This window comes from Paramormyrops kingsleyae, chromosome 18, assembly GCF_048594095.1.
Source record: "Paramormyrops kingsleyae isolate MSU_618 chromosome 18, PKINGS_0.4, whole genome shotgun sequence".
NCBI lineage: Eukaryota > Metazoa > Chordata > Actinopteri > Osteoglossiformes > Mormyridae > Paramormyrops > Paramormyrops kingsleyae.
This window is the reverse complement of record NC_132814.1, coordinates 13,060,313-13,072,402: the sequence shown is the minus strand read 5'-3', so window position 1 is coordinate 13,072,402 and position 12,090 is coordinate 13,060,313. Positions and strand designations below refer to the sequence as shown.

At 41.8% G+C, this 12,090-nt stretch overlaps 1 protein-coding gene across 10 annotated transcripts in view; it reads right to left on the bottom strand.

The window, feature by feature from the left end:
• nbeaa (neurobeachin a) overlaps nucleotides 1-12,090 on the bottom strand; it is a 174,111-nt gene that overhangs the window by 41,255 nt on the left and 120,766 nt on the right. For 6 of the 10 annotated variants that reach the window (XM_072702177.1, XM_072702179.1, XM_072702178.1 and 3 more), the window contains 2 exons: nucleotides 11,008-11,132; nucleotides 3,643-3,789 (listed from right to left, as the gene is read on the bottom strand). In XM_072702177.1, the coding sequence (XP_072558278.1) occupies nucleotides 3,643-3,789; nucleotides 11,008-11,132 (272 nt within the window). Of the gene's footprint in view, nucleotides 1-3,239; nucleotides 3,273-3,642; nucleotides 3,790-11,007; nucleotides 11,133-12,090 lie in introns of all 10 variants that reach the window. The other 4 variants (XM_072702183.1, XM_072702175.1, XM_072702176.1 and 1 more) reach the window with 1 other exon arrangement.

Here is a 12,090-nt window from a genome sequence, read left to right as displayed (position 1 = left end):
TTTCATCCATCGACGCGTTTCAGCCGCATAGAACTGGGGCCGCCCCGGGGATTCCGTGCAAGTATGAAATAGTGCATCATCTTAATGGACTTATCCCGCCCAAAAAGAGATTCGGTGATAATCGCATCTGGGTAAGATTCTCACAATTAGGATATACAATTAAAATGTTAACACCGAATTTAACAAATCAACCTCGATGTCCCAAATTCTGCGCTTTGTTCATCTGCGTCCGAAAATTATCCATCTGGCTCAAAAACCTGCAAAATCATGAAATTAAGGAACCTTTAATGTCGTTAAAATACTCAACTCCAGCAACCCAAAGTCCAGGCCTAAATAATCGTACATTTTTAAAATGACTAGCCTGATAATCGAAAAAGAACATTTGTAACAGAAATTGGCTAAAATAATTTACCGGGACAACATGTTGCGGGAACTCAAAAAAAGAAAAAACACCACAGGCACTGAAATCGAAGTTTTAGAGTGTGACGCACAGCGATCAAATTTTAAAATAGAATTCGAAGCGTTCCAAAAACGGTTCAATCCCGGTAAACGATGGTAGGCTTATTATTTACATATAAACCAGTGTATGATAATTTTACTAGCAGGAATAATATGAGAATTTAGTCGTTTGTGTCATTGTGTCAGACTTTATAGAGTACTTTTTAAAAAAATAAAAGTTAGCCTACTTTATTACTTTAATACAACCACAGGGCTGATATAATTGCGTTTTACCCTCATTTCAAGCTGATTTTAATATAAACATGTTAATAGACCTATAGCTATTTGCATATAATCCATAATCATTGGTATGCCTAATGTTATTATTCAATTTACTGTTAAAATCAACTTTTCAAATTGAAATTTTTTATTGAAACATACTGAGGAAAATGCGCCAAACGATCGCAAAATAACATTTACTTAATTACATTTAACATCTGTTGTAAAGTCAACCGGCATGGGAGGAATTTTTCACCCCCCACCTTACCCACCCAGCCCCCATTAGAAGATAGCATGATAAACAATGAAATTAGCTAAAACAGGTGCTGGTCTGTACCTCTCCACCACGGAGTCGCATGTTAAATGACAGTCATCTGCAGAACAGACCGCAGCCGTTCAATCAGCCACTGCAGCGGTGCCACCAGTGCGCCCACAGAACCGCACTGGGAATGGGAGCTGGGCGTTATGGGAAACAGCACTATTAAACAAAGTGGCCAGAAAAGGCTATTTAGTCTTAAAGATTTTTTTATTTCTGTTTATTTAAGAATATATGAAAAATTAAATGCGAAATTTAAATTCCAAATATGTTTTTACATTGTACATTCATTTTGTACTCTAATGCATCACAGCATTAGAAAAAAAAAATCTTTCAATGCCACCAGGGTCATAACCTGTTAAAGCTGGTTTTCTCCAAAGAAGCTTAAAAATTCCACCAATTTATGCAGTGAATGATGAAGCAAAGTATTTCAGATTTAGTGCTGTTCTCCAGGAAATATCCTTTGGGTCCCTCATGATTTAACCCAGCTACATTTACCTTACAGACTCCTTAACCTCCATTCCATTACATGCAGACTTTGGGGAGAGTCTGACATGCTCCTGGACCAATGGCAAAATGTGTAAAGGGAACCAAGAGCCCAGCAAGCCTGAGGAGTGGGATCACTCTGCTGATTTGTAGGAGTATCTGAACTGCAAAAATATTAAGTCAGTGAAGAACTCCCAGAACGGCTCTTAGAAAGCTCAAAGCAGCCTGTTTTAGCTTCTCACTGCTGAATGGCACATAGATGTTAATGCCACAAAAAATACTACTGATCATGGGTCATCACTGTGATGAATTCTGTAAGACATTTTGATCAAAATGCAATATATATCATGGATATGGTATTTAAAAGCATAACCTACAAAAATACGAGTGTATGGACAGGTTGACGATCCTTGCTAATGGCTAAAAGTCACCATATGTTTTAATAAGTTTGCAGGATCCTGATAAGAATGAGAGGGAGGCACGAACGAGCAATGTCAAATAACCATAACCATTCAGTCAGGAGGCTGCCCTCTAGTTCTGTTTCTCCCAGTTCGGGGACCCTCAGACGGTCCATGTTCGGTGGGAGCAAAAAACGTGGACTGTCTGCAGGACCCCTAGGACCGGATTAGACTCCACTGATCTAGTTTAATGTACAAACAAGCCATCCTCAGTGTCAACCAGGAAAGCAACCAAACTGACATGATAGTGCTGGGCTGAGGCTCAGCTTCCCACAGCCATACCCAAAAGAACCTGCAAATCGGCAGGAAGGAACAAACTATGGGGTGCGATAGTAATGCTCTACATGCAGAGGATGAAAAGAAGCATACGTCTAATACCAGGACAATCGAGCCCAGCCACGGTCACAGGGCTTCACTGTCCCACGCATGACCCTAAACAGTGAGTCTACCAGTACACAGCTGCAGATTCCTTCTCTCAAGTGGCTGTTTCCAGACTCTGCCGTGACTCCCCAGCTGCCCTGCTCGTTCCCTCATGTCAGGCGAGAGCAGCCGTGCGTCTTCATACCCCCCAGGCAAAATCTAAGGTAATCCTTGAGTCACTCAATTCCCAACTCCTTGGCGTCCGACGTCATTCCACGAATGACTTCCCTTTCAGTCACCCAAAGCACAGCGCTCACAGTGGTGAGAAAATGAATCACACACAATGCAGCCCCAAGCGCAGAAAAAAAGTTTAGTCAAATCCCAAAAGGCTAAATCCAGAACATAAGTACATACAAATGTTTATCGGTGTCTCTTTACCACAAACTTCTAAGGCTCATAATTATTTAAATTCCCTGGGAACTGTGTAAGTGATTCAGATACTGGCTGAAACAGCTCTTTCCACATTAATTCATTAATGAATAAATAAAATTGTTAGTTTCTGGTGACATGTTCTCAGCGGTGGTTTGGTTTTCGGAGGCTGAGATTTCTATCATCAATGGTGATAAATCATTTAGTTTTAAACAGATTAGTTGATCAGGATTTTCAACTACTAATAGGATCAGTTAATCAACGTGACTAAAGTATCTGGACTCTTCAGACATTATGGCTGCAAATCAGGTGGTCTGGTCAACTAGTTCCAGATACTACAGTACATCCATGAAGTGGACTGCTTGATTGAAATTGTTAGTTTATTTCCAAAATCTTCGGTGTCCAGTTTCAAAATTAGGGGACAGAATGATTCTTGTCCAAATGTTGTGCATCGACACAAAGAAACAACTTGCCTCTGGAGATAAACATGCGGGGATGAAAAGGCACTAAAACAAAAAACAAATAGATACTGTTACTGTGAAGTACATCAGAGTAGCACTGCCTAACTGGAAGAAGCCAGCAGGGGCTGTAGCTGAAGAACAAGGACCATGAGGAAGCTGATTTAGGCTAAGGGGGGGTGGGGCAGAAGAAACACCACAACACTATCTCACCAACTGCCTCCCAAATACTGCAAATATTGCAACATTACCCTATTATTATTATAATTATTTTTATCGCCATTATCATCATCATTCAATTTGTTACATTCTGTTGAGTAATTACATAATGCGGCATTATTACATAATGTTTTGTTACAGGGTGTTGAGTATGAAGTTGGAATAGAACAAATCTTTAGTTTGGTGTAGGACCTCTCACCTGCTAGATTGTCCATCTCCTTTTCCTGCAGCAGACTAACAGCATCGTCATCCCCTTCCAGCATAAGCTCTGTATCCGGATTCTGGTTGACCACCGTCTGGCTGCGGAAGCCCTTCTTGGACCGGACTACATCGTCATCCTCAGAACCTGCGGCATTCAGGAGGGAGGAAAGCTTTGAGTCAGACACAGGACAGTGCAAGAAGGTCAACGAATAGCGGCTGAAACCCAAAGTGAGTATAAGCATCACAGAGGTCATTGTTCCACCAATGAAAAACCCATGTGAATCTTTGGGGTTGGGGGGGGACAACAGAATATCATAAAACATGTCTATAGGAACATAATAACTCAAATCATCTCACAAATATATTTGGTCATGCTTTCCATTAAGTGCATCTTCACATACTTACAACATACTCTGCTTATTAATGTTCTAGTACAAGTCACTATGAATGCATTATAAAGGTATTATGAAGGTGCACTTAATGTAAAGCATTACCATATATTCTCATGCATCTCCTTAATCGCCAATAAAAGTAGATTCTCCCAGGGATCAAATTACTATGTGGGATCTTATGTACATTAGGGAGGCCGAGTAGCTATTGGATCAAGAGCTGAATGGGGCGACAGTCTGGACAGGTGTCTCCAGAGCCCATTAGAGAAGTGCATGTAGGAAAGAAGAACCAGGAATACTAACTGCAGCACATCTTACAGCTCACAGCTCATCTACCGCACCCGGATGCCTTTGTCTTTAAAAGTTAAACTTGTAGAGCAGAACAATTGAGTAAAACAATCCTGATAAGAGCTACAAACACCCCCAGTGCGCCCGGGGAATATGTCCCTTGTCTTAAAGAGGTTTTTTTTTCTCTTTTTGACAGCCACCTACACTGTAACCTGCCAAAAGAACATGGATCACAAACCGTTTCATCAGATGAAATGGAAGAAGCTCCAACATTTTGGAAATGAGTCTCACAAACCGTAGCTTCAACTAGCGGAAGCGGAGAAAACGGGACGTTGTGTAAGACTGCTGTTACGGAAACTTTCAAGCAGGAAAATTAGATCTGTGGAAATGTAACCCAAATAGCTGCTGCAGACTGTCATGTCGTAAAGTGAAGAGGCCACGCAATATGAATGTGACTGTCGGGGCTAAAACCAACACCCAACCAAAGACGGGTAAAGATACATCAGTGTTTAGCATTTATGGGTTTTCTGCATGTTACTAGGCAAATAAAAATGATCTTTAACCAATATCACCCACAGAGAGAAAAAAATTAAAACAGACACAGGATAGAGATTACACAGAGAATATGCAGATTTCCTATTTTCAGACAAGATCTGAGCAGAATAGTGGATAAGAGGGTTAGGACTGATCAGCAGGTTGCCAGTTCAAATCCGTTCGGATAAAAACACGTGCAAAATAAAGAACATAAAATGTCTAAATATCAGGTTCTCGTTATGTTTGTAATGCATTTACATAGCTTATGCGATTTTTACTGGTCATTTATGCCTAGTTGGCTCCTTGACAGCTGCATGCCTGTAATGTGCCAAATTTGTATCTCGCTTTCGACAAATGATACTTTTAAATAAATAAATGTAAATGTATACTCAAGCACTTATAAGAGAGGCTTTGAAGTAGCAAAGCCCAACTCCGCCAATCATCACAAAGCCTAAGCATAACAACACACACACAGCACTTTGAATTATTTTATTCCCATTTTAATATTGAACATGCTATTGGGGGGGGTGGGGGGGCTACTGGAAGAGGAAAGAAAAATGGTATGAGGACCTGAAAGACTTGTACCAGATATTTATCTCTGTTTGTTTTTTGGTCAATGTGTGGTTCTCACAGAGGGAGACGTCCAAACGTGTGGGTGGAAGGGTGATGTTTGTTCTTGGGTAACTTGGTAGCACAGCAGTTCAGTGATCTCATCACCACAATAACAACATGTCTGCCAGCGGGGTAAATATTATGATTACGCACACGCAAACACAGACACGCATGCGTGCGATCAGTGCCAAGCTCAGGCAGCAGCTTGGAGCAGTAGCAGGAACCCAACAGGGCCACCCAAATCTTGGATTACCATGGACAGGTTTGTGGTTTCCAGAAAATTCCATAAAGGCTTCCCCACTCCTAATCCATGTTACAAGTCAGACACCAGAACCATTATAGCCCATCAGGTTCAATTTACACTCAGATAAAGCCATATACAGACATTTCAAGGGTTACATTCCAATAATTGTAAGGTGAAAATATCGCAAGGTGAAAATGCATTTTAATACAGTGCACCTAACCTAACACCATAGCCTAGCCTAGCCTAAAACATGCTTAGAAAATTTACAATACCCTACAGCTGGGCAAAATCATTAACAGACAGCCTATTTTATAATAATGTGTTGAATATCTCATGTAACTTATTGAATAATATACTGAAAGTGGAAAAGCCAAAATGGAACTGGAATACCCATCGTAACGTCAAAATATAACACAGACCGTCGTAACCCAGGGAGAGTCTGTACACAGAAAAGCAAATTGTTGGATGGGCAAAGAGTCACGCCCTCAGAAAGGGAGCTTCATGAACTCCTCTATGGAGAGAGGGAGAGCTGAATTACTACAGACGCAGCCAAGACAAACAAACATACAAAGATAAAAATCAGTTCTCTAAACTCAAAATTGTTTACATGAAAAAAGCATTAAATAGGGCATTAAATAAACACTCCCTCCAATGTCCCCTAACACACTATAATTAACCTATTAACTGAATCAAGCTAGAAGAGTGGTCTTTATGTGGATCCTCATCTCCACTAATAAAATAAGCACATCGTGTCACATGGTTTGGAGGTGTGTATAAGCCCCAGGTCTGCTTGTGTGACTCTAGCAAATGGTTTTCGGTTTTCATAGAGTCACATCGAAGAGGTTTCCCTGTTCTGTTGTGCATGAATGGGTGGTGGTTATGTGGAAGGACCAAGTTTCATAGCCCCTTTGCTTCTCCCAGGCCGAGTTTACACTCTACCCCCCACCGCTCATCTCCATGATGACATGCTTTAATGCTGGAGCACAAGCCAGGAAATGTAATCGGTGGAGTTTTATCACAATAGTACTTCACAGAACAAGAATAAAGTATAAAAAAAAACATCTGTTTTTCAAGATTACTCAAGGCCCTGCTTTTCCCATATTAAATGACATTAAATCAGCAAAAAAAAAAAAAAAAATTTAGCCACCCGAGAAGAAACCAAACTGGATTGAAAAATCACTATAATTGAAAAGTTTGCACTGCGAGGTGGCACGCTCACTTGAGCAAGGGGGCTACCACTGCTGCCTCACACCCCCATGCCTCGGGGTTTGAATCCATCCTGCTCTGCATGAGTTCGCATGTTCTACTCGTCTTCACTGGGTTCCCTCTGATTGGTGTGTGGGTTGCCCATGGGGTGACGTACTCTGATTGGTGTGTGGATTGCCCATGGGGTGATGTACTCTATCACAGACTGGTGTTCCCCTGCCCTGTGCTCTATATTCCCTGGCCTCCAAGGGTCCTACATGCAACCTTGTATAAACTACATGCTTTTCACTGCATGCTATCATAAGAAATAATTTACACCCAGCATATTTTTATAATCCCAAAATAACCATCTACAAATGCATAATTATTTAAAGAAACAGATTGTGTTCCTGACACAGAGGCTCACAGCACACTGTCTGATTAAAGAATAGCCCAGACTCTTCCTCAGTTACGCTACTCATATTAACATATATCCAGTTTCAGCTTCCATTTCCTGACCAGTGTGGAGTAGTCGTGTTGACGGCCTTATCGTTTAATGTATGGTTACGGGGTTAGGGGTGTGGGGGTAGGTGGCCCACCCAGAGTAAAATCACAAACCAGACAGAGAGAGCATTCAACAATATTCATTCTCACTAGACAATCAGCCAGGGTTTGGGTACACCATAAAGCTCCCTTCAAAGGTTAGTGGTCTAAGATATCTAACATAGAAACCAAGTCATGTCAAACAACCACCTGCATACTATTAACAAATTTATCAATAAATCAATTAAAATGAAACTGAAGCATACTGATAAAGTGCTCAATAACCTTTACAGTAAGAGCTCCTCTAGATCTCAAACTGCAAGTATATTCTTACACCTTTCCCACTTGGACACATGCCTGTCCTGGGTTGGGCTGCTCCGCTGTCCAAGGGGCCCGACATGGCCGTAAAGCTGCCTTATGTCATTGATTTCCTCAACCAGCTCTGAACCATTACATTTTTTCCACTTCTGCTCAGTTTCTAACAGCGGAGGAGCAAAGGAAATGGACAGCTCACTCCCCGCATGACAGAACGAAGCAGATCATCTCCTCGCTTTTGAAAGAATGAAGATGTAGTGAAAATGGAGAGGTGACCACTTAATCATCTGGAGGACTTCAGAGGAGACCCAAGTAAGATCAGAGCAAAGCCAATTCCGTTGCATGACAGGCCTATAAATTATTCCTCTCGTTAGAATCGCCAGGAGGCTACAGGATTTCAGCAAGTTCTCAATCATCGATGCTGTTGTGCTGCTTGCAGGCAGATCTGCAGACACATGAACGTAAATGGTGGAAATGACAATCAACATACAAGAGTATATCTCAAATTGCATGCCCTGCATATGGAGTCTTTTTCTACCCAAAACAATGAGCAAAATTTCCCTAACCTAGTATGTCCAGCTATCATCAACAGATGGATCAAGTATTTGAACCTGTGGTTCAGGCACTCAGAAAACTTTGGCACCAAATATCTTAAGCCATATTTACCACTTTGCTTCTCCAGCACACAAGCCCATAAAGCAGGTGTCAAAATCCTGATGGATACTGACGACCATCAACTCGTCTAACTTTCCCTAACTGGGAGCACCGAGATTAACATCTTCTTTAAGCATGAGAGCTTCAGTCATCCATCTCACAGGAGACCACAGCGTCAGCTGATGACTCAGACTTTGGAGAAAAGCACGCAATTTGAAACCTAAAAGGTTTTAGATTTTCTGATTGTACTGAAAGGTCACTTCCTGATCAGCCGCGTCACTTTCTGTGCTCTGAGATCTCAGAGAGACTCCAGGGCTCAAACATTTCAAAGCTGCTGTCCCAGTGAGAGGGAAAAGGAGCATTTAAAGCTGCATTCAAAAAGAATTTATGTATGATGGAGTGCTTTTGGCTGACCATTACATGAGCAGGTCTTAAGGGACGTGTAACAAACATCTAAAAGCATCCACAACACTTCTCCAGCAGGCTTTTAATGTCCCGTATCATGGAAGACTGTGGCGTAAACATACACGCACACACATGTTTGTATGCATATGTTTACGGGGACTCTACATTCATTTCCACAGGCGTAACCCAACAATGACATCCTTAACTCCTACCTATTCCTAACCTTAACCATAAGTAGCCAAACAAAATAAAAGAGCATTTTTAATTTAGCGATAGCATTCACAGATTTTTATAAAACTTAGTTTCCCTTTGTGGGTACCGAAAAAATGGTCAAAATAACAGTTTTTTTATCATATTGTGGGGACATTTGGTCATAGCCTAGCCTAGCGTACCTTAAACATGCTAATATGCTTAGACATTTGGTCTCCACAATGTAATACATACATACATAACCCCCCCCCCCCACACACACACACACACACACATGCACACAAACACACACACATGTAGGGTAAACATATCCTTATGGGAACTGCTCATTCATTTCAATGGGAAAAATGCTAACGCTAACTATGACAACCTTAACCCCCACCCTGCCCTAACCATAACCATAAGTAACCTAACAAAATACAAGAGTTTTTGCATTTTTAGTTTTTTCATAGCAGTAACTGATTTTTATAAAATAGACACACACACACACACACACACATACACAACAACTGATGACAGCAGTTTAAATTTTCTCATTTAGTGCATACTACATTAATGGGAATACACAGATTCACAGACAACAAATTCAGAACAGAAAAACAGAAAATACAAAAGAATCCTTTGAGGGGAAGAACACAACACATTTTTTCCGGAAACACTCCACCCCCCATGCCTTAAGCAAATGTTTCATCTCTGAAAGTCTACAATTTAAACAGTGAGACCGAAAAATCAAATTATTTTTAACAATGGCATCTGTCATGGCGGCCAGCTGACCTCCGTCATAGACAGCAGACTGATCACGCGTGTTGTCATGCTTGGGTTTGCAATTGTTCCTACATTCCACATGTTACATTTAGGCTCAGTTTGCAGGGCGTTTAATGACCCTAAAATCAAATGGGCAAACAAAGTCAGCATCAGAAGGTAAAATTGTTGCGTATTATTTGTTATCATTGTTGTTATTGTGCATTGTTGTGTTTTTGATTTTTATTATTTATTTACCTTTCCACCATATTTATAGCTGTCTGATGCTCTGAGGAATTGAAATTTCGTTTCATGTGTGTGAAATGAGAAAAACTTGACTTGATCAAGCATTAAGGAGCACTCCATGACTTCCCTCCCTGATTTCTGGTGTTGGCAGGGTTGGAAAAGTTGTGTGTTGGGTTAATGTTTAATTAATGTTGGCTGGTATTTGACAGCCATTATGGCAACAAATAGGGGAAAATTGCAGTAGGCTATTGCATGGAATGAGGTAGCACAATGACATGACACTGGTGAACACAGGATGAGGGCGGGAGAGATTCTCATTCAGGAGCAGAATGGAAAAAAAATAAATTGCTTGTTAACACTTTCTATGAATGCCACGTCTATAAGAGTTCTGGCGTTGAAACATGATGCATGACGGACCGCATAAAACAGTCTTACTTTGAGACGTCTTCTAAGTGGTGAATGAGCCGATAAAAGTGCTGACTGTCCAGTGCAATAACCTCCATTATTTTAGAAGTTTAGTGCCTTTAGCTTTGCTGCTTTTGAATATTAATGAAGTTTAAAAATTGGCAGGCATTATCGGTCAAATTTGACCCGTTGGACCGATGGTGATATCTTGATTCTTAAAAAAATATCGGTCAATACTGATATGTTAACGAAATATGCCACACGTCTCCAACTATGCCCACAGAGGATGCAGGCTCTCACCAACGTGGTAAGAATTCTCTCACTTCTCTGCATGAAAAGCTACCGTGAGAGCTTCAGAAAGGGCAGAGCGCAGCTGGGTATTACAAGGGTACAGATGGACAATGTGAACGTGCTACTGAGGAGAGAGCCTGCCAGACGGGCGGAGACCGGTTACCGCGCACGGAATCTGAACAGTGGAACTTACACTCCACTTTTTGGTATTACCATGGCAACGTAGAAATCCGTAGCACACTGTGGTATTTCTCTGATGACAGTAAGCAGGTGAGAGGGGTTGCCAGGCAGAGACACTGACCATAATCCTCCAGGGCCTTCAGCGTGGCGTCGGCGTGGGTGGAGCCGAAGGCGTTGCGGACGAACCGGCGCCGTCTCCGCAGGTCGTCCTCCCAGTAGTCCAAGCGCCAGAAGTCATGTAGTTGGCTGCAGAGAGAGGAAATTGAGGGCAGAGGTTAGGGATGGAGTTGGCCCCACATTCAGGTTTCCATAAGGGTACGTTTCTGTTTTTTTAATTGACCACCTAACCAGGGAATGTAACTGTAATTGGAAATACAGATGCACAGAAACTTGTGGACTATGTAATATATGTTAGTGCACCTCCAGGACATGACTGGTGAGGTGGGGGGGGGGGGGGCTTCATTCCTTAGGTAAAACAGCGAACCTCAGTTTTGATACATTACATCATATTATAACCTGTTTTGAAAGACTTGCAGTTATCAGTTACCCAAGACCCAAAGATGTATTGGCCTTTTTTTTTTTTATACCACAGAGGCAACCAGTCCTGCACCAAACTGCTAGGGAAGGCATTGCTACACCTTACTCCACCAAGGGACATCCAGCAGAGGGCAGTACCCATTCACTGCCATGCCGCCATGTACTGTAACAGGGCCAAACCGGGGTCAAAGGTCACATATGAGAAGCAAACAAAACCCCCCCCCCCAAGGAAAAAAGCAGAACCAAACACAGTCAACAAAGAAGGAAGGTGACTCGTTATGTCCTATGGACAGAGTTGATCTACTCAGGCCCAAAGAACCACTCTCCTGACTCTCATCTGTGACTCAGGTTAGGCCTCTGAGTCTGCGGCAGGAATGTTACTGGTTCGAATCAGCAGAATTGTCACATTGAGCCCTTCAGCAAGGCCTGAAAAATGCACTAGGGACACCGGATAAAAGCTTAACTCTGTGCTCGGACCCCCAAGCTATGCTCCCAGCTGTACATGTGTGTGCCTTTATGTCTCAAAGGAGAGTGGGATGAGATATAAGAAATAAAGCATTTCTATATACCTGTACAACAGGCAAATAAAGCAGCAAATCAAACAATGAAGCCTGAATGCAGACGGCAGAGGTTAGCGATCACAGCAGGGGACAAAGGTTTCACGTGG